Below are 23,512 nucleotides of genomic sequence, written 5' to 3'. Positions count from 1 at the left end.
ACCTGAGATGTGCCAGAACTGAGTTCCGGCAAGTTCCGGCTAAAAAAAAGCCCCTGGTGTATGTAGTCTTGGATAATTACGTTGCTGTGAAATGTACCACCTGAGATTCCTGTGGCAGTGAGTTACTAAAGCACCCTGCTCCATCCCTGAGGGCAGGGAAGAGGTTTGTTTTGAATATATTTCTAATGAATGATGTGTGTTTTCGTAGGAACAAGTCAGCATTGTAAGGTGTTCACGTTTTAAAATAAGTTGCTGGAAGACCAGGCAGCAAACACGGTCTAAATCCATTGTTGTCTTCGGGCTAGGCCCCTCAGGGTCAGCCGAAGTGTCTTGGCTCAGCCCTGGCATGCGCCATTCTTGTACACAAGCTCTTTACCTATGGTGGCAGCAATAGCCAGGTACGTCAAGGTTGTCAGGAAGATAGCCATGAGTGTCCCCTGGGGGATGGCCACCGCTGGGTCCTGCCGAGGAAACAGCACAATGAGCAATTGTTTAGCAGGGTTTAGGGCGCGACTGGCCAAGGGCATTTCCACCTCACTGCTCTTCGGAGGCAGAAGAGTTCGCACCAGCCACCAGTTCAGCTGAGACAGTTCGCACCAGACAGTTCGCACCAGACAGCTGAGAACTACTAGGTGTTTGACAACACATCCCTTCGCCCCCTTCAGCTGCTGAAACTCCAGTTTCGGAGGGAAAGGCAGAGCAAGCGAAAATACATGCATCACATTCAAACAGTTCCTGGGGCCCAGCAGACCTGGTGAGGGCCCACGGTTACGCATAGCAACCACCTCACAGGGCAAAACTGTCAACTTTTCCCTTTTCTTGCGAGGAATCTTATTCGGAATAAGGGAATTTCCCTTAAAAAAAGGAAAACGTTGACAGCTATGTCACAGGGTTGTTGTGACAATGAAATGGGGAGGGGGAGAACCAACGTTAGCCCCTTGAGCTGCCCGGATGAGAGGTGGGATATAAATGCAATTCATTATTGACTAAATTAAGCAGAAGCAAAACACAGACCCAGAACAATTTACCTTAAGGTCTCCCGAGATATTGGCACCAGCCAGGATCCCCGTAGCCGAAGGGAAGAAGATGGAGAACATGCCGAAAAAGCTGCCAGATTCGCCTCGCCATTCAGGGCCGATATTGTCCAAGAAGTTATTGGCTTTGGAAAAGGAGGAGAGAAAAGGAAAGGTGATTTTCTCAAATGCAATGTGGGGGGGGGAGCAGAATGTTCTAACTTTTAAAAGAGATAATCAAGTCAAACCAAATTTCTGAATTAAAGGTAGTGGTGGTGATGGTGATGATGATGATGATGATGATAATAATAATAATAAAAATACCCCGCCCATCTGGCTGGGTTTCCCTAGCCACTCTGGGCAGCTTCCAACAAACAATTAAAAATAAATTAAAACATCAATCATTAAAAACTTCCCTAAACAGGGCTGCTTTCAGATGTCTTCTAAATGTCAGATAGTTGTTTATTTCTTTGACATCTGATGGGAGGGCATTCCATAGGGCGGGCGCCACTACCGAGAGGAACGTTTAGCCCTTCTCCATTTGACCTGCAAGGCTGTTTTGGCCAAGCCAAGGCACACACCTGATGTCAGGTGTGGGGGAGTCAGATAAAGATACAGCTGGGCTGAAAGCAAGGGGGAGCAAGCCCCAGAAGTCAGCTGATCCCCTGTTTTAGGTAGGCTGGGATTGTTTTGTCCCTGCAGGGCAGATCTTACAGGGTGAATGGTTCTGGGAGGAAGCTGGTTGCCTGGGGCGCAACAGATTGTGGAGGACGTGGCCCTTACTTCGATAGCTGAAGTACCCCTTAGACATTTTCTCTGGAGTGGCTGGGATGAAGGTGCCCACAAAATAATTGATGAAGGAGATCATGATGACGAAGAAGAAGACAACTTGAGCCTGGAAAGAGAGGGATTATTAAATGAAGCCACACTTCCTAGCAAACTTTTTCTTCACCCAACTGGAAGCCAGCCCTATCTGGTCCTGATTCTCAGGGTCTCTTCTTGATTGACACCTTCTCTTCTCTTATCCACGGGACCAGAATTCTTCTTCTGCTCTTTCTAAAATCAAAGCTGGTGCACACACCCAACTGCCACAGCCCCAGGACTCCTGGCTTCCTGAAACTTTGCGCTCTGTTTTAACTGCACCCCGTTACTCAAATCCAAATATGGTTTCTTTTCCAGTTACCTTGGCCTCCCATTCCATGCCAGCCAGGGCGATGCCCAGGAGAACAGTGATGGTGATCACACCCACGATGCGGATGTCGTTTGTTGGGTCGCTCATCACCCCGTCGAACTCCTGTCAGAGGAGAGTGAAGGTGAGATAGGCCTCAAAGGCAGGTCTGACCTGCTCCCCTGGGATTGCCTTCTCCTCTTTGGGTCCTTGGTTCGTGTCCATCGCTGAGAGCACAGGGGAACAGAGCTGCCAGCTCAGGGGCTGAGTGGTGCCCTCTGCCATTGTGCAACCCAGGGTTTCAGGCAAGGGTTAGGGTTAGGGCAGATCTTAGGGGTCCTCTTCTCAACATAAGCGTCTCCACTAGAATATTCTAATGAGCATGTGCAAATTGGGGGAGGAGACTGCTGCCATGTGACGTCACTTTTCTTCCCCATTTTTGCCCCATCCAGGAAATAAACATCTATCTGAGTGTTAGAATACATCTGAAGGCAGCCCTGTACAGGGAGGTGTTTTTTTTTTATGTTTGAAGGTTTTTGTGTTTTGATATTATGTTGGAAGCCACCCAGAGTGCTGGGGCAATCCAGTCAGATGGGCGGCATATAAATCAAAAATAAATATTGTCTTTACTTTTGTTGTTGTTGCCGTTGTCTAAGAAGGGCCTATGCAGTGTTGCCAGTTTGGCCAGAAAAAACACACCACAACCAACACTAGAATAGCCTAGAGCTCAACAGGGCCACCCGATAATTTCTGCAGGTGAAACTGTTGCTAAAGAAATGGATGTGGGGGCCAATACATGGGGCAGGATGGCATGGGAGCGCGTGCCACACGTACCACAAGGAGGTCCTTGACAGTTTCGGAGAAGCCCACCACGTGCATGCCCACAGCAACGGCATTGGCAAAGGAGAAGAGAAGGCCGATGGAGCCTCCCAGCTCTGGGCCCAAGCTGCGGGAGATGAGAAAGTAGGTACCCCCTGTGCCAGGAGACAATTCAGATGTTATTTACTCCTCAGGGCTGGCTCTGAAGATGTGCAGCTAGTGTCAAGCAACTGATTGATGCTGGGAACGCACCTTCAAAGGGGCCAGCTATAACCACCGACCAGCTGATTGGCCGCTACATGGAGTCCCTTAGAAGCCCATTTGGAACAGAGTTTCCCAAACTTGAGTGTCCAGCTGTTTTTGGACTACAACTCCCACCATCCCTAGCTGGCAGGGGTCAGGGTTGATGGGAGTTGTAGTCCAAAAACAGCTGGAGACCCAAGTTTGGGAAACCTTGATTCAGAGGAAGCAATTCGGATTCAAGCCAGTTTCTCCGAAGGAAGCATTTCCCCCAGCAAAGTTGTGTAGCTTAGTGTGGGCCCCATATTTTGAGAGACACTAGGGGAAGATACCCACATTGGGGCTCCTTTCCTGGGTGGACCCCACCCCAGCCCTCATTTGCTTGCCCCCAACCCTGGATTCAATGTGCATCTCTTCCTAGAAGGAAAGAGAAATGCATTTGGAAACTGCTGAGCCTTCTCCTCACTCTTGGAAGCATTCAAACATTTGGAGAGGTCAGGGGAACAGGCAGTAGGGCCGGCAGTGGGCCCCACAGCAAGGCAGGAGTCTGCGAACACTGACTCCTGACTCCAGCTTTGTTGCAGCTCTCTGTGGCAACACCACAGCAACCCACTTTCAGCATATTCAAATTTTGTTTCCACACACTTACCAATTATTGCTCATTCCACCTTTATCAATGGCGACATTTGCTCCATACACGTAAAGCTCCATTTTAAACAATTGTAGGTTTCCTCAAAGAATTCTGGGAGCTGTAGGCTGTTAAGGGTGCTGGCAGTCATCAGGAGACCCTTATCCCCACCCCCTGAGCTACAGTTCCCAAGTTGCCGGTGAAGACGGATTGACTGTTAAACCACTCTGGGAATTGTAGCTGTGTGAGGGGAATAGGGGGTCTTCTATTGACTCACAATATCCTTAACAAAGAATACTTTGGGGGAAGTCACGGCTGCTGAAAGGGGCCTCAAGGTGCTTTAAACCAGGGGTCAGCAAACTTTTTCAGCAAACTGTCCCTCAGACCTTGTGGGGGGCCGGACTATATTTTGAGAAAAATATATGAACAAACTCCTATGCCCCACAAATAACCCAGGGATGTATTTTAAATAAAAGGACACATTCTACTCATGTAAAAACACACTGATTCCCGGACCATCCATGGACCGGATTTAGAAGGCGATTGGGCCGGATCCGGTCCCCAGGCCTTAGTTTGCCCACTCCTGCTTTAAAGGTATGGCGCGAATGTGGCCATTGCCTAGCAAGGGGCAAAATGATTGGCTTCCATTTGGCGAAGAGGAAGATGGCTTACCTGCTTTGACCTTGCCGTTGGTGGAGATGGCGGAGATGGAGAGTCCCGTGATGCTGGTCACCACAGAAGACATTATAATGATCAGCCAGGTTAACCCTGGGGAGGGGGAGGAAAAGAGGTAACTGAGTGAGTTAGCAATCCTGTCAGCATCACCAAGAGACCTCACCAACACCCACTTTCTGAACCTAATGGTTCAGGCCAGTGGTTTTCAACCAGGGTGCCATGGCACCCTGGGGTGCCTTGATTGATGGTCAAGGGTGCTGCAGGTAACACTGGCCTCTGTCCCTCTTTCCTTCCCTCCCTCCCCTGATGCCTTCTCACGTCTCTGCCTCCCAAAGGCTTGTGCGGCTGTTCGTTGCAGCTGTCCTGGCTACAAAGCTCCCCAGGCTAATTGGGCTTCTGGGGCTGGTCAGGGAGAAGGCACCTCTCTTTGGGGCAGGGGGTGGGGGGCAGCTCAGAGGACTCCCAAGGAGAAGGGAGAGGAGCCTGAGTGAACACACTCCACAAGGGAGGGTGCTCAAAAAAGGGTGAGAGGCTGCCAGCTCTGCAGGCAAGGGGTGACACAACTGGGCTCTTGAGCCCCACAGGGGTGTGGTAGAAAGAAGGCAGGTGGTCAAGGGAGCCGAGGACTCAAATACATTGAAAACCTGTTAGGCACCCCTCAAAAAAGTCCCACAGGCAGTGGGGTGTTGAGGGGACCAGCCGGGTGTGAAGAGGCTCGCTGCGATCGCTGGAGCCCCGCCACTGCATCAGCAGCGAGTGGGGGGGGGTGTGAGACAGTGGCCTGAGCCTGCCCATGGCTGCAGCGCAGCTCAGAAACCTGAAACCACCACCTGAAGCAGCATACTTTCAAAGGAAAAACGGTATTGTCAACAACAATGGACTTTTCAAAATAAAAAGAACTGGATTTAATTTAGTTCTTAACCCGAGGTACTATTTCTGGGTTAGCAGAGTCTGTAACCTGAAGCATATGTAACCTGAGGTACCACTGTACAGACTTGTGAATGGGGAAAAAACTTTGGAGACACATCAGTCTTTAGATACTTTTTAAACTGCACTTTGTTACTTTGTTACTTAATAACACTATATATTTTGGATACAAGGAGAAACTATTGCTTTTTGTTCTTTGATTTCTTAAAAGGAAGATACAGGAAGTGATTGGAGTACTCTCAGTTTTTATGAATGGGCATGCAGACCTTATGAATGAAAGTACTGAAAAGCTTCGAAAAATGGCAATTTAAAAAAAAAAATTCTAAACAGGACCCTGGATCTTGCCACGTCCTACCAAAGCTTGGCAGGAGGTAATCTCAGAGAGGGGAAGTGCCTGGTAAGAGCTGGAGTAGGAGAAAGGGGCAGGGGGGGAGAGGATTCCTTTTTAAAGAACAGGGCCTGTATTGGAATAAAAACTGAATAAAAACTGGGAGAGGCAACAGATATTGGATTACAAATATTATTTGGATTACAAATATCATTTGGATTATAAATACATCTGGGAAATTTTTGGAGTTACATTGGAAATATTTTGGATTACAAGACATTTTGTGGATTATAATATAACTAGAAGTTTAGCAAGTGCTAACTCATCATCAAGGAGACAACGTAACAGTGAGTTTGAACAGTGGTAACTATTAGACTTCTATTGTGGTCTGTTTTTTTATTTCTTCTTCTGTAGATTGTATATAAAGGTGATCTTGCCCTCTTTTCTCTTTTTATTTTTTGGATATTGTGGAACTTTTAGAATTTTCTGTAAAGCTGAAAGTGTTGTTATAGTTTGGTTTAAAAGGATGTGGGAATTGGATTGGTGGGAGAACTGTTGTATACAAGACAGGAGTGAGAAGAAGACAGAAGGGCTGAAGTGTCCTTGAGACAGAAGTGTTTGGGAACAGTTTGGTTTGAGAACTGACATGGCAGAGAAATCTAAGCAAGAGCCAGTAAAACAGAGAGGGTCAGAAAGAAGGAGAGGCTCAGCACAGGAAGATATAGAAAGAAGGCAGTTGGTCAAGGGAGCCGTGGACTCAAAAACATTGAAAACCTCTGGTTTAGGCTACTCCTGGTTTCCCCTTCCAAAATCTCCCAATTGTTTTCACCCAAATGTTCCTTATTTGCTAGATAAGGTTGAAATTCTGGACTGGTTTACACAAACACACACACACACGGAAGGCAGATGTGCACAATTTTTGTTCTAAAAATAATCAAAGCCATAATGGAAAAATTCAGAAGAGTTACAAGGGCTGGAATGCAAACAAGAGATCATATCTGACTAAGTAGCCCTGTTGATATTAGGTAAAGGTAAAGGAACCCCTGACCATTAGGTCCAGTCGTGTCCGACTCTGGGGTTGCAGCGCTCATCTCGCTTTATTGGCCGAGGGAGCCAGCGTACAGCTTCCGGGTCATGTGGCCAGCATAGCTAAGCGGCTTCTGGCGAACCAGAGCAGCACACAGAAATGCTGTTTACCTTCCCGCTGGAGAAGGTATTTATCTACTTGCACTCTGACGTGCTTTCGAACTGCTAGGTTGGCAGGGCAGGGACCGAGCAACGGGAGCTCACCCCGTCGCGGGGATTCGAACCGCTGACCTTCTGATCGGCAAGTCCTAGGCTCTGTGGTTTAACCCACAGCGCCACCCACATCCCTTCCTGTTGATATTAATGAGCCTAAAAAGCCCAATCTGCACTATATATTTAAAACTGTGTCATGCCACTTTAATCAGCCACAGCTTCCCCCAATGTGCACTGGAAACTATGGTTTGTTAAAGGTACTGATGGTTGTGAGGAGAGTCCCAGTTCCTTGCACAGAGCTACAATTCCAAGTGGTTTAACAGTCTGTCTTCACAGAGAAGTGTGGAAATGTAGCTCTGGGAAGCTATGAATGTTTAAAGGTAAGCTACTGCTTTAGATGTATAGAGCAGATGGGGGCCTTAGTTATGTTAATTAACTTCCGTGGGTCTACTCTGAGTAGCACCGGCTACAACTCAAGATTTCACACAAATATTTGAAAATGGTTTCATAAAAAAAAATAAAAATCAGATTCTAAATTGTTGAAACCCACTTTCATTAATTACTGATGGTTATCCTGGTTGACGACACAGGTGGCGCTGTGGGTTAAACCACAGAGCCTAGGACTTGCCGATCAGAAGGTCGGCGGTTCGAATCTCCGCGATGGGGTGAGCTCCCATCCTGCTCCTGCCAACCTAGCAGTTCGAAAGCACATCAAAGTGCAAGTAGATAAACAGGTACCACTCCGGTGGGAAGGTAAATGGCATTTCCATGCGCTGCTCTGGTTTGCCAGAAGTGGCTTAGTCATGCTGGCCACATGACCCAGAAGCTGTACGCTGGCTCCCTCAGCCAATAAAGTGAGATGAGCGCCACAACCCCAGAGTCGGTCACAACTGGACCTAATGGTCAGGGGTCCCTTTACCTTTATCCTGGCTGACAGAACAACCTGACAACCTCAACACATTTATATCTCTTATTTCACATATGGTAGCTCAGCTGGTAGAGCATGAGACTCTTCATCTCAGGGTCATGAGTTTGCGTCCCATTTTGGGCAAAAGATTCCTGCATCGCAGCAGATTAGGCTAGATAATATCTCATAGTCTCCAACAACTCTACAATTCTATGGTTCTTCACTCTTCTCCCCCCCCCCACCTTACGCATACATGATGTAAATGTATTTTCAAACATGTACAGGTGTCCACATCAGGAATCAAGGATCAAGCACGAAAGGGCTGTGCGAAACAGTTCACACAAAAACACACCACAAAAAGAGGACAGCCTCTTTTCCTTTTAGTCCCAGCTGTCCATGGGTAAAATGACTCTCACCTATCCCGGCTTGTGCAGTTATCCATGGCAAACGAAGGTAAAGGATCACACCCCAGATGTTCAGCATGCACCGGATCTTCGGAAATAGAAGAAGAAGAAAAAAGCTGAGAACCTAATAGCACACCGACACTAGGGATGGAGGAGAAACTCGGTTCAGTATGAATGTGAGCAAATTCTCAGCTTCCGGAACAAGATGCGAACCAACACCCCACTATCTTTCAAAATTCGCACTTATCCGAATTTTGCTATGCTGTTCTCCAACCCAACGGTGTTTGCACAACTGGGTGCAAAGTCTGCATTAAAAGTGAAGACATTGGTGACAATAACATGCAGAGGTGGATTTATATTGGGTAAAATTGCTTGCGTACATTAGTCCAAACTGCATTCACACTAAAATGCTGGTGAATTTTCATGAAGGGTTAAAATAAATAAATCACAAGTTGCTGCAAAATGTGGAGAACCGAATTTAAGATTTGAAAAGTTAGAAACTGAGAGTTCTAGTGCCTCCAGATGGTCTGGACTACAATTCCCATCAGCACCAGCCAGCACTGATGCCCTGGCTGAGTCTGAGTGGAGCTGTAATTCCAAAACATCTGGGGGGGGGCACCAGAACAGCAAAGGTTGAATCTATGTTGTATGTCTTACTGGTTGCCTTTTATGTACAATGGTACCTCGGTTTAAGAACAGCCCTGTTTATAAACTATTCGGTATAGGAACTCTGCAAAACCGGACGTAGTGTCCTGGTTACCGAACTTTACCTCAGTCTACGAATGGAAGGGCACCAGCAGCGGGAGGCCTCATTAGGGGAAACTTGCCTCGGTTTAAGAATGGCTTTGGTTTAAGAACTGACTTCCGGAACGGATTAAGTTTGTAAACCGAGGAACCACTATATATATAATTCAGGACCAATTCATTGGCTGCTGCTGCTTCGCATGCATCTTCCCAACATTATTTTATACTCCTGGGATGAGCACCCTTCTCCTTTCCCTGCAATCCAATCAATCCACTCATTTTTTTACTTTACCATGACGCCGGTCACCCAGCCAAAGCGGACTGGTTCTGCTTCCGGTTCGTCGGCTTCCACATCTTTCTCCTCTGCCTCCGTAGCACTGGGATCTCCTTTTGTCTGTGAAAAACAACAGTGCAAGGGAATGGGATGAGGGAGTTAACAAGCACACATTGAAATTTAGGGACAGAATAAAACATCTCAAGTTTGAGAGGATGCCAGCATTCTGTTAATTTTGCATTCGCTTCTTGTGAAGTCTTGCTTGGTGCAATAATAATATTAATATAATTTATTATTTATACCCCGCCCATCTGGCTGGGCTTCCCCAGCCACTCTGGGTGGCTTCCAAAAAAATATTAAAATACATCAAATATTAAAATACATCAAATATTAAAAGCTTCCCTAAACAGGGCTGCCTTCAGATGTCTTCTAAAAGTCTGGTAGTTGTTGTTCTCTTTGACATCTGGCGGGAGGGCGTTCCACAGGGAGGGTGCCACTACCGAGAAGGCCCTCTGCCTGGTTCTCTGTAACTTGGCCAGAATGGACAGAAGGAAAAGAGGAGAACTTGGGTAGGTCAGGAGGATGGTATTTTAATTGCCCAAGTGGTCTTCTGTAGAAATAGAAACCTTTGTCTCCAAGTGAAGAGGCCCATCCTATTGAGTTACACCAAGGGTGAGGAACCTCTGGCATCAGAGCCGGCTCAAAACATTTTAGCACCTGAGGCGGACCGCAAAATGGCACACAGCCATGCCTTGCCAGAGAATAAGGGTGTGTGAAGATCTACACCAGCAACACGAGTGGAATAAAGATCTGCATGGGGACCAAGGGTGGGAAGAAACCAGCAGGGCCTCCATTTTGCCAACAGGCCGCTGTAGAGGTGGCTTAAGGGGAAGGCTGCTGAGGAGGAGAGAGATCTGGCCTCCAATGATTGTGCTGGGCCTGCTTCTGTCACTGCGGCAGCAGCAGTGGGCAATGCATCCCTTGCAGGCCGGATCTGCTGTCCTGTGGATCCTGCTGCCCAAGGTGGTTGCCTCACCTTGCCTCATGAGTGGGCCGGCCCTGTGTGGCCCTCCAGAAGCTGATGGACTCCAACTCCCATCAGCCCCAGCCAGCTTGGCCAATGGCCAGGGGTGATGGGAGTTGTAGTCCAGAAAAATCTGCAGGGCCACAGGTTCCCCTCCTCCATTTAACATGCAGCGAAAGGTCCTTCCTTGCCAGCTGTTTTCAAAAGTGTGCTATTGCACCCAGTGATGTACGTTTTGGCGGAAAAGCGTCCTCTAACGGGTCTCACCAGATCTGCGTTTCTGAGCATGTCCAGCGACGGGCGGACCTTCCGCCGCCCAGGAGGCGCTGAAAGGGCGTAGAATTCATAGCGAGGGCAGGCGTCTATCGTGGTCTCGTAATCCGGAGGGTCTGAAAGAGATCCGTTTTCCTCCATCTGCGAAGGTGGCGGGAGCTCCGCCGGGCATTTGGGGGCACTCTTGGCTTGGTCCGAGGGGGGTCCATTCTGCTGCTTGCGGATCTTAAACCGCCCCAGGGAAAAGATGGTCTTATATGATGAGTCCTCCTCCTCCATCGTCTAAGCGGGGTCGTTCTTTTCAGCTGTCAGACGAGAAGCATGGGGAAGAAGCAGCAGAGATGACAGAGTTAAAAGATGGCACTTAATTGTATACCTCAAACCATTCTTGGGCTCTGAAACATTCTTTTTCATTCACAGGACTCAGCCCAACAATATATGAATTCGCAACAAAGACATGACTGTCCCTAAGGTTATGCAGAGTGCAAACCCCCCCCCCCCATCTAAACCAGACATCTAAATATGAGAAAGGGACTTGGGGGACGCAAGATTTGGTGGCAGGGTGTTTATTGCACTAAAATAGGGCCTGTAATTTTGCACCTGAGGAATCAGCTGGACACCGCAACCTGTACGAATGAATAAAGCGAAGGCAAATACATGTGCAATTTTGGTCCTGCTGCTCTTGGAGTGTGAGCGCTATGCAGGATAACGAAGACTCTGACCCCTTGGCTGCTTAAAATGCAACTCAGCAGTCTCTCTCTCCCCCTTGATTCTCTCTCACACACCGGCTGGAGGAGATGAAGAAAGGAAAGGTGTTAAGGCAGGGTAAATGGTTACATGGGGAGCGGAGAGAGAAACCGCACAGGAGAGATGGACAGACAGAGATGCAGGGACAGGTATGTAGATGTCTCCGCTCCCTTTTTTACCTGCTCCTCCGATGTGTCTCTCCACTCAGCCAGCCTTTGGCAACTTATCTCTCTCCAGGCAGCAGGTTCAACTCCTGTCCCCCTTTGCCTTATAAAGGTCCCAGATAATGCCAGGCCTAGCTTTTCCAAAACTGGACCCAACAGCTCCTGGCTGCCCTGATCCCTCCCATATATCCACCCCTTCTCCAAACAGACAAACTTTCCGAGTGCACAGCAGTGCAGGGGGGGGGGAGTGGAGAGGGAGATGATTGAAGGCACATCCTGTCCACTCCTTACACATCGACGCATGACTTAAAAATCCTATTTGCACTGCCTTATCTGCTGCCCCTACAACGTTCTTTCCACTGGGGCCGGTTTGCACAGGGCAATGGAAACTTGAAAAAAGACAATGGGCGACGGGGAGACTGGAGCCACAGGGATCAGCCGGGCTGGGCGCACGCCGGGCCCATGCGCCAGGGGACCCGGCCAATGGGGTCGAGAACACACGTGTCCCAGGTGAGGCGATCGATGTGGCAGGCAGGTTCCATTGGGGCTCTTCAGGGCTGGGGGGGTTCTGTTCCATGCTGCGACTGAGCCGCCTGGGTCATGGGTCGCTGACACAACGATGCAGTCGTTTTCAAATTGCATTCTGGGGAAGCCACGAAACGAGCAAGGGGTTGTTACTCCATTAGGAGACCCATCAAGGCAGACAAACTTTTGAAAAAGCACCCAGCACCCCAGCTGACCTGAGCTGACCTTACAATGCGCTGCCACAAAACAGTCCTGGGTGTCATGACCTGGGTAAGATGTGGGAACTTGTGGGAGCTACTTTCTTCTTTGCTGGAACCCCGAGGTCCACCAACCAATTGAAAAATAATGTTGAGGGAAGCTGGGGGGGGGCATAGCCAGATGCAAAATGGCGGCCCATGGGGGGGGACCAATTATCTCCTGCACCCCATGAGCCACACATACTGGGATGACTCATATGTACAAGTTCAAAGGTGCTATATGTCTGGATTTAATTAGAAGGATTTCTGTACAGTGGTACCTCAGGTTACAGATGCTTCAGGTTACAGACTCTGCTAACCCAGAAATAGTACCTTGGGTTAAGAACCTTTACCTCAGGATGAGAACAGAAATCAGGTGGCAGCAGCGGGAGGCCCCATTAGCTAAAGTGGTACCTCAGGTTAAGGACAGTTTCAGGTTAAGAACGGACCTCCAGAACGAATTAAGTTCTTAACCCGAGGTACCACTGTACTGTAAAAACTCTAAGCGGTATATAATAATGCATTGCTGGGGGTTGGCGTAGATAACCCTCCCAACTCTACATTTGTATGATTCTATGAACGTAAAAGCAGTAAAGCAGAGAGACTATTTAAAAAACAACAACAAGCAGTAAAAACAGTATTATAAAGACAGGGACTCAGCGGTAAGAGGGTCCGATCTTATGCCGCAGGCAAAAAGGATACTGTACAACAAGACACCTGAAGCAATTGATGCATAAATGCTTCATGTATGACTGACTACCTGCCAGCAACAGGAGAGATTTTTATTGCTGCCTCTGCAAACCGGTAATCTCGTTGATTCTTATCTAGGGTGCACCATCAGTTCACGCAGGGCGACAGCAGGGCCTAGCCAGCCTAGCCAACCCTGTGTGAGAACTCATTGTTTACCGAAAATATTTCGCATGGATTTCACCAAGGCACACAAACACACACACACACAGAGAGAGAGAAACAACAACAACAACAACAACAACAACAACAACAACAACAGCCTGGCCTCCTCCTCATGCCTTTAGCAGCAGTTTGGTATGGAAAAATAATCAAGTGAGGCTTTCCATGGAGATCATCTGCAGAGGAAGCTATTTTGTTAAGAAAGCAGAGCAGGGGGATAGTGAATATTATTATTATTAACTCTGGGGTGGGGTGCGGTGGAGCTAAAAGCACCATGTCACACTGTAAGTCAAAAGAGCAAAAACTAACCTCAGCAGGTGACCTGATATTTTTCATTTAAAGATGTTTAAAGTAATAAGCTTGTTTGTTTGTTTGCTTGTTTTATGCCCTGCCTGCCCTTCCCAAAGAAGCCCAGGGTGGCAAACAAGTGATAAAGTGATAAAACAATGAAATGTATTAAAAGCAACTTATAAAGGGCTTCTTGAAAGAGGAAGGTCTTCAACAGGCTCAAAAAAACCAGAATTTTAACAAAATGTGCCCAAGCACCTGTCAACAAACCCAGCTTCTTTGCACTCATTGCCCAGAACCCTAGGGAAGGCAGGAACCGTCGTACTTCTTACTGAGCAGTTGAGAATAAGGTAATCCCCATTTTCCTCCATATATCCCCGTAAGTAAGCTGGGCTATAGCCTAATTCTATCTATCATCTATCTATCTCTATCTATCTATCTATCTATCTATCTATCTATCTATCTATCTATCATCTATCTCTATCTATCTATCTATCTATCTATCTATCTATCTATCTATCTATCTATCTATCATCTATCTATCTCTATCATCTATCATCTATCTATCTATCTATCTATCTATCTAATCTATCTATCTATCTATCTATCTATCATCTATCTATCTGTCATCTATCTATCATCTATCTATCATCTATCTATCTATCATCATCATCTATCTACCATCTATCTATCTATCTATCTATCTATCTATCTATCTATCTATATCTATCTCTATCTATCTATCTATCTATCTATCATCTATCTATCTATCTATCTATCTATCTATCATCTATCTATCTATCATCATCATCTATCTACCATCTATCTATCTATCTATCTATCATCTATCTATCTATCATCATCATCTATCTACCATCTATCTATCTATCTATCTATCTATCTATCTATCTATCATCATCCTCATCTATCTACCATCTATCTATCTATCATCTATCTATCTATCTATCTATATCTATATCTATATCTATCATCTATCTATCTATCTATCTATCTATCTATCTATCTATCTATCTATCTATCTATCCATCCATCCATCCATCCATCCATCTAGTAGTGTTAAAATGTAGAGTAGGAGCCTGAAATTACGTACTTCTGGAAGGGGCCCAATTCCTGCAGTGATCTAGTTGTCTTCTCAAATATTTGTGTGGCTCTAGTTATCTTCTCCAGTATTTGTCTGGGGAAAAGAATGTGGCCAGGGGCATCATCTGGGGAGCCAGGGAGCCAATGCCCCCCAAATTTTAAAGGAGGGGTGCCGCACGAAGTAGGGGCAAGCCAGCAAACTTGATTGTCTCCATATTCTTTTCAGGGTTGGGGGTACAGCTGGGGAAGTTCTTAGAGGTGGGCCTCCCGCCAATGTCTGCCACTATCACCCCTGCCCATTGGCTTATCCTCTCCTCCGAAGCTCAATCCACACCAGTGCCCCAAAGAAATGTTTGGAGCTCAGTGGTTTCCACGCAAGAGGTCCTAGGTTCGATTCCCGGCATCCCCAGAAAGGTCTGGGGATGTCCCCTGAAACCAAGCACAGATGGCATTAGCCGTAATCTATACCTGCCCTGTAGTTTCTTGAGAGATAAATTGCCGCTGGACACATTTCTCCTTGAATCAGCGTCTACCTGATTGGAAAACTTAAGCCAGGCTCATTTAGCAGTTAAGCTGAGGGATGCACATCCAAGGCAGTCTTTACATGTGTGCAGAGGATCGCTTCGTGAACAGGAGTTGGTGGGGTGGGCTGCAGGCAAATATGACTTGATAAAGGGGGGGGGGGGAGACGACACATGACCTGGCCATATTTTTCAGCTTCTCCTCTGTACATACCAGGCCAGTTGAAAACAATAGGATTCTCTTTTCAGCAAAACAAGGCAACTCATTAATCTGAGAGCATTCTCCAGAAGTTATTAATATGTAAATGATTTTAGCTCCTGTTTGTATGTTTAAATGAGAACAACAACAACAACAAAACCCCTAGAGAGCTCGTGTTTTATGTCTCTGTAGACATGTTTTCACCCACACTGTTTGCAATGGCCTGCGGCGACAAGCAATGCATATTTACCTGTCGAAATAAAATAATTAATACACGTGCCCTTTTCGACCTCAAAACTCTTGCTGCTGTTGTGTATCGTAGGCAGGCAGCCAGACGTCCGACGTGGTCATTTGTTAAGGGCTGGTCCTTGGGATTCTCTCCCATAAAGTTATACAAGGCAGACAGTGGTGTCGGAAAATAGTTTTTATGAGTTGCTCGGCTCTATTATTTGAGCAGCTCTCGGATGCCTGAAAAGGTCACAGGTGGTGACATGTGCCTTGCCTCTCTTTCTTGGCAAAGGGCTGCCGGCCACCTTATTTTTTTGGCAATGCTCCTATTGCATTTGTTTTAGAAAACCAACCGGTAAACACCCCACTCCTTTGGAGGGGATGGTGTCAGGGAGCCCTCCTGATGGAAGCAGTCAGGAATGATGGGATTTGTAGTCCACCAACAATCCTCCCCATAAACAAAAGAGTTTAGAGGTGAAACTAATTCGCTGACCTCGGCCCAGCTGCTTGCTCTCTGTCTTGGCCTAGCCTACCTCACAGGATTGTTGTGAAAATAACATCAGGCTGAGGGAAGACAACAGCCCACCACCTTGAGCTCATTGGAGGAAGGGCAGTATAATCATGTCACACATAATAAATGGACTGCTCTGTTAAAAACTCAAACCATATTCCTTTAATCGAGTGACAGCCCATTCGGGTGTCCTTGCCTATGGACTGTATTTTAGATTTTCCACACTCTCAGGGGAACTACGTTTTCTAACTTGGCACCAGTTTTGTGGAGGCACGCCTCCTTTTTTTACATTTGGACTTTATAATGAAACAATTATCAGCTTAGCAGGGCATGGAGGGGGATGGGATTATCCTCCGCTTACCTCTGCAGAACGAATTCCTGGTTAAAGGCAAAAGTTGGCAACACAGCATAAAGCCAAACGTTACATAATATGCAAAGCGGCAATTAGATGACTCTCGTTTTGGAAGATGTACTAGGGGAGATAGTGATGTAATTAAAAGCAGCACTTACACACATAACTACTACCTTACTGAGCGGCATGTTTATTTCTTATCACTCATGTGTTTGCTACGCTGGGCTGCTTTGAGAGGAAGGGCTGAGTATTGATATAAAAGATAAATGAACAATAAAACATTAATAAATAAATCTCCAGGCTCTGAAAAAAATATTAAGGCACAGGTGACCAATTATTTTCTCACCAATTGGCAGCTTCACACAGCAGGTTCTTTATATTTCTGCAGAGAATTTTACGTTTCATAAGTTCATTAGTAGCAACAAATGGGTGCCCAATACAAATGCAAAAAAGAGTTTTAGCTAATGCTAGTCCTACTCTGAGTAGGCCCATTGAATCATAGAATCATAGAATCATAGAGTTGGAAGAGACCACAAGGGCCATCGAGTCCAACCCCCTGCCAAGCAGGAAACACCATCAGAGCACTCCTGACATATGGTTGTCAAGCCTCTGCTTAAAGACCTCCAAAGAAGGAGACTCCACCACACACATAGAATCATAGACACACATAGAATCATAGAAGTTAATGGAAATGGCTCTCTATGACTGACATGAATAACTTAGGTTCCTTAGTTTCAGTGGGTCTACTCTATAGCCCAATATTAGAGAATCATAGCAGTCTCAAAGCTTTTAGCTTTGTTTACTCCATTTGAGGCGAATAAACATGCTTAGTTGGATCAGCGTTTCATTGGTCTTCAGTGGGTGGGCTGTGGACCCACTATTTCAGGCAAAACTGAGATGGGTTGCTGTAACAGCAGCACTACCACCGAACAAATCTATGGTCTAAAAGAAAGAAAGACAAGAAATGAGTAAAAATATATATGCATGTTTGGGTTAAGTGGGTCTGAAAAGGTTGAAGACAGCCGCTCTAGAGCACCAGAAACTATTCCGAAGCAAATTTCCCTATGTGAGTGCCCTTAATTACCTAACCACAGGTCAACAATCCAAAAGGAAGGGAAATGATAATGGTTCTGGAAGTATTGCAGGTGCGCAACAGGGACCGGGAACAGGTGGGCCTCTAGATTTGATGGACTGCACACTCCACCCCTCTCATCCCTGACCATCAGTTATGCTGGCTGGGACTGATGGGAGAAGGACGTCCAGAGAAGGAGTAGGAATTCAACAACATCTGGAGGGCCACAGGTTCCCCACCTCTGGTACACACAGGAAGAACAGAACACATGACTCACGCCAAGGCACACACACACAGTCAATGCTTCCAGGACCTCAGCGAAGGGTGACCAGATGTGCGCACGCACGCACACAAGCAATGCAGCTGCACCTTTAATAGTTGTGTAAAAGAGGGAATTTCAGCAGGTTAAGCTTTCACAACAACCTACACCTGCTTAGGGAGGGGGTAGTTCACGTTCAGCTCACATTTAAAAGCGAACCTACCTATTTCTGAAGCAATGCAAGAAAAGAAAATGATTGGTAGCTGTTCCGATTCAGCAGGTTTTCCCTGAGGAAAGTAAAAATTTGGATGAGCTGTATATTTTGAAAGGTGCAATTCTCTGAATTTTGCAATGCAGTTCTCCAACCAAGTAAATGTGTGCAATATGTCAGGGTAGAAAGTGTGCTTCAAAAGGCATGCATTAGGTGAAATTGACCTTTAAAAATGTGTTATATATGGGGACATTGGTTTGCAGATGTGTGTATATTAGGGAAAACGGCATGCAATAGTGTCTGTTAGGAGAAATTCACACTAAAATGACTTTTTGTTGTTGTTTGTTAAGCAAACTTATGTGGTGAACTGAAGACTGGAAAAAATGAGAAACTGAAAGAAACCAAAATGGACAGCTTTGCCCATCCCTATGGGACCTACTGAAATTCCCTCTATTAAAGGGGCAGGTGCCCTGCGGGTTTCTGTTTTCCATTGGGCCATGTTGCCTCAGGATTGCCATGTATTCATTGTCAGGTGCCTCCATGACAGGAATACATTCAGCACAAGAATGCAATGGCATGGGAACGAAGAAATAAATAAGGCTCACCTTTTAAATTTCTGCCTGCTGCACAGCATTAAAGTCGAACTCTCAAAGCACTCTTGTAGGTAGAACTGCATCAGTCGCAGGTGGGCGAAAAAAGTGGCACCTGGAGAGCTTTTCTCCACAGCTGCAAGGCACAGGGACAGGCCTCGGTGACACACCAACCGGGAGGTCAACCCCAAATCCACTCTTCTACTCACTCAAAGACGCCGCACAGACCACACACTTGATGGCAGTTCACCTCCCTGCAGCGCTGCACGCCAACTCGCAAGTGCAAAGAGGAACGCGCTCCCGACTGATGTGATTCACATCTGATAAACCCATGGGATGAGGCCTAATCCTTGGGGCAGAATCCATGTCCCCGCCCCCTTGCCATGCTCTTGCACACATGCAGCATGTACAAGCCCACGCACTAGTACCGAAACTCCTGCCCCGCCTGAGGCTCTCCTCTTACAACACCCCTTCAGGTTGTCTAGGCTGGAGGAAGCTTGCAGAAGGCTAAGAGCTTTTTGGCAGGCAGCGTAGGGAGCAACCTGTAAACTGAGTGACTCCACACACCCTGGAGGCGGAAAGCATGTTACCGGCACTTGCTTTGTGGTAATAACCACACGCATATTTTGATGAAATAATGAGTCTCACACTCTCCCTGGCACCCCTTCGGCTGAAACTGGTTAGGTGCAAAAGGCGAAATCTCTGCCTTAGAGGGTTGTTGGGTGTTGAGGAAGCTGTATCTACAAACTGCAAAAACATTTCTTTTTTAAAAAAAATAATATTTATTGAAAGTTTAAAAATAACAAAAAGGTTACAAAAAGAAAAACACTTCCAATCTTTTCAGTCTTAACTTTCATTCACTTATTTCATTGACTTCCTCACGCCTCCCTTTTTGTATTCCACTTCAATTAACTGTTTCAGCAACTCCTTTCCATCTTCCTCTGTTTTCTGTCCTGTAATTAATCTTAACATGTTCTAACCTTGTTTTTCCCCTTTAATACATTAATGCATCTGTACCTAATTCCTTATCACCTTTCTGCTAAAGCCATGTAACATCATTACATCATTTTCTAACATTCATTAATTTTACAATATTTCTGTAAATAATCTTTATTTTTTTTCCAATCTACTTCCACCGACTCTTCTCCCTGGTCTCGGATTCTGCCAGTCATTTCCGCCAAAAACATTTCTCTGTGAGGGCAACCGAAACAAAAGGGGAGCTCCCTGAGAGTATATATAAAGAAAGGTCACAGGAAACTTTCCCCTCCCCAAAGCCTGCTGGATCAGGCCCATGGCCCATCTAGTCCATTGGGGAGTGGTGCAGGAAAAACAACTTACTCCTTAACTTAAAGAAAACAAAAGAGATTATTGTGGACTTTAGGAAATGTAAATTGTGATCATGGTATCTCCCCTGCCAGGTATTATTGAGGGGAAGTGCGTGGAACAGGTCTCAGTGTTTCGATTTCTGGGAATGGAGTTGAGAGATGACCTAACCTGGGGAGAGAACAGCAAAGACCTGATGAAGAGAGCACAGCAGAGGTTATATTTTCTGAGAATCCTCTGGAAAAACAATCTCTCAGAGGACCCGTTGATGGCATTTTACCATTGTACTGTGGAGAGTGTCTTAACTTATGGTCTCTGTGTGTGGTTTGGGAGCTGCATGGTGAGGGAAAAACAATGCTGTCCAGGGTTGTAATGACTGCAGAGAGAATAATTGGGTGCACTCTTCCCACCTTGGATCAAATCTGTGCTTCCAGGTGCCATAAGAAAGCTGCAGAGATGGTGCAGGATAGTGCGCACCCCGGAAATGATCTCTTTCAGCTTCTGCCTTCTGGAAGAAGGTACAGGGTTCTTCAGTCTAGGACTAGCCGCCTGAGAAACAGTTTCTACCCAAATGCGATTTTGGTTTTCAACGCATTGTAAGGAGTCTGTATGGGAGTATATTGTATTTAAAAATGGGGTATCAGAGTTTTTAGGGGGTTAACCAGGTTGGGATGGCTGGGATAGCAGGCTTGTTGGTTTTTGAATGTCTGATGTAGATTTTTCAATTTCGTTGTTCTGTATGGGACAATGACAATAAAGATTATCGTATCATGTCATATCGTATTGTATCCTTTTTCCACAGCGGCCAAACAGAGGCTCATGGGAAACCTGTAAGCAGGATTCGAACACAAGACCACTCTCCCCTCCTGAGGTTTCCAGCAACTGGTATTCAGAAGCACGGCTGCCTCCAGCTGTGGCAAAAGAGCATGGCCGTGGCTACTAGCCATCAATAGCCCTCTCCTCTGTGAGTTTGTCTAATCATCTTTTAAAGACTAATGCGGTTGGTATAAAAGGTGTTTAATTCACCTGTAAAACGGAGATGAGAGAGAACCATTGGCTGCGTGACAACAATAAGAATTTCCCCAAATGCTTCAAACTGTTCAGATGAGATCTGGATTGCATCCTATTTTGTACTTTCTTAAACAAAACAAAAAGGAGAATTCCTCTCAGAGTCCAGGGCAGAACATTCAATATTTGGCAGAGGCACCCTCAGATTTAGGGGAGCTCCTATGTAAGACGTCTTCATTAGGGCTTCCTCCCTTCCTTGCAGCAGACCCCAGTTGTGCTACTACACCCATTTTATACCACTGGTCCAGAATAAGAGAAGATGTGGGGGCTGCTGTTTCTTTCCCCTTGCAGGGTGGACACAGGAAACAGGCCTTGTACTGAGTCAGGGCATTGGTCCATGTAGCTTAGCATTGCCTACACTGACTGGCAGCAGCTCTCCAGGTTTTTTTCAGACAGGCAATGTTCCCAGCCATGTCTTGAGATGCCAGGGATTGAACCAGTGACCTTCTACATCAAGAATGGGCTGGTGCAGGAGCCATATACAATTTTACCCCCCTCTAGCCTCTCTGTCTAGCCCTCAGAAATCTCCCCGGACCTCCTATCCGGAGTAGTTTCACCTAGCTGGAATGTGTCCTTAAACTGTTGCAGATCTGTGTAGAAATTTAGGACCAGTGAGATTGCCTTACCACCACACGTGTCCTCTCTCGACTGTTTCGGTTGACGGAATTGGCACTCCTTCAGGTTCCACAGGCCTTAATCGTTGTAAGGCCTCAATCGTTTAGTGTGGCAGGCAGGATAGGCTGAGGTCACCCAGTGAGCTTGGTGGCTGTGTTGGCATTTAAATTTAATTATATAATAACAATTTATTATTTATATCCCGCCCATCTGGCTGGGTTTTCCCAGCCACTCTGGGCGGCTTCCAACAAAAGATTAAAAATACATTAAAACATCAGACCACATTTGAACCGTGGTCTTCCAGGTCCTCATATCCAGTACTCTAAGCTCTGCTCCACACTGGCTCCTCACAGCACGGCCAGTGGTCAGGGATGATGGGAACTATAGTCCAACAACATATTGAGGGGAGCACATTAGTCTGCCTGAAAAATACAGGAGTACAGGAGACTGATTAATTTATGGGTCAGCAAACTAAGGTCCGCAGGCTGGATCAGGCCCAATTGCCTTCTAGATCCAGCCCGGGGATAGTCCGGGAATCCAGGCAGCCGACATAGCGCGCACAATGGTTTTTGCAACTCAGCCAGGCTTGGGGGCTCAAAAGTGAGGCAGGCGGCTGCTCAAGACAAGCCCCTTCTCCGTCTGTTGTGTGCAGCAATCTTTTCTTCCAGGGTGAGGAAGAGGGAAAAGGAACCACAGTTCAGATTTCCACCATGGAGCAGCCAGTGACTGACCTCAGGAAGGGCAGTTGCGGCAGCAGGGGCTTGGAGCCGCCTCAGGAGCAACACCCACTGGTATCTGTAGCGGCAGTGCTCCCCGCCAGAGGAAGTGGGGAGTGCCTGGGCAGCTGCCCTCCAAAGCAGTTCTGCACTCTGCTGGGGAAGCTGCTCATTAGCTACACGGTGCGAGCCATGGAAAGGTAAATAGCCGCTGCTACCTTGTCTTCCCTCACACGGGGAAAAGAACATTTTTGCTTGAGCGGTGCCGGCCTGACTTAGCATGGCCAATGGCTTTTCCCTTCCCCCACACATGTGCACACGCTCTCCAGGGCTGACAGGAATGGCGCACTTACCTCAGCCCCCCACCCTGCCTTACGAGAGACACAATAACTGTCAATGCGTAAAACGCAAAGGAAGCAGCGTGGGTTTTTATGAGGGAACACCCCCCCCATCACATTTGGGCAACATTGGGGTTGGTCACAATAAGGGTTTTTGCCAAAAATGTGGGTCAAAATCATGGCAACATATAGTCCGGCCCCCCCACAAGGTCTGAAGGAAAAAGTTTGCTGACCCCTGGTTTAATTCTTCGTTATATGTCAGAGAGTTTAAAACCCACAGTGCTGTTTCAGGAGGTGGTATAGCCAACAATAAAAGGCTACATACATTTAAAGAACCCCCCAAGAATCCTGGGAGTTGTAGTTTACCCCTGGCAGAGCTACATTTCCCTTCACCCTTAGCAACCCACAGGCTTCTTTAGGGGAAGCCCTGTTCATGTATGCAGCCAGAATTAATGGCTGCGTGTGTTCCAGAAGAAAAGTGCTGAAACCTCACATGTCTTCAGTGGCGTAGCGTGGGTTGTCAGCACCCGGGGCAAGGCAAGTAATTTGCACCCCCTAACCTGTGGATTTGCGCCCCCTAACCCTAACCCCCAGATGTTGCACCTGGTGCGGCCGGCCCCCCTGCACCCCCCACGCTACGCCACTGCATGTCTTCTACTCCTTCTGTGCTCCGAGAAAACTGCACCAAATGTGCATGTTAATGGGTAAACAGTTCTCTCCTGAGAAAGCTTTCAAGCTATGCCACAGAGCAGGTATAAACCTGACAATGCTCACCTCCTCCTTAGAAACGCCACTTTCCCCCTCTGCCCCACGTTTTGTGTGTGTGTGTGGTAATGAGTCACCGGAATGTTGAAGGAGCCGAGTTTTAATTCTGAC

General features: G+C 46.7%; 1 protein-coding gene across 1 annotated transcript in view; it reads right to left on the bottom strand.

Annotated features, from left to right (window-relative positions):
• Positions 1–18,882, bottom strand: part of LOC309326449 (solute carrier family 12 member 3-like) — a 37,130-nt gene extending 18,248 nt beyond the window's left edge. The window contains exons 1-10 of the mRNA XM_081835191.1: positions 18,592–18,882; positions 10,658–10,968; positions 9,385–9,486; positions 8,361–8,436; positions 4,541–4,636; positions 3,016–3,155; positions 2,197–2,307; positions 1,797–1,908; positions 1,029–1,159; positions 377–461 (exon numbers count right to left, since the gene is read on the bottom strand). Coding sequence (XP_081691317.1) covers positions 377–461; positions 1,029–1,159; positions 1,797–1,908; positions 2,197–2,307; positions 3,016–3,155; positions 4,541–4,636; positions 8,361–8,436; positions 9,385–9,486; positions 10,658–10,942 — 1,138 coding nt within the window. The 5' untranslated portion in view covers positions 10,943–10,968; positions 18,592–18,882. The remainder of the gene's footprint in view (positions 1–376; positions 462–1,028; positions 1,160–1,796; positions 1,909–2,196; positions 2,308–3,015; positions 3,156–4,540; positions 4,637–8,360; positions 8,437–9,384; positions 9,487–10,657; positions 10,969–18,591) is intronic.
• Positions 18,883–23,512: the final 4,630 nt, after the last annotated feature.

The sequence above is a fragment of the Podarcis erhardii genome (genome assembly GCF_964252035.2).
Source record: "Podarcis erhardii genome assembly, chromosome: 13".
NCBI classification, from domain to species: Eukaryota; Metazoa; Chordata; class Lepidosauria; order Squamata; family Lacertidae; genus Podarcis; species Podarcis erhardii.
This window is presented reverse-complemented; position numbering and strand designations above follow the sequence as displayed.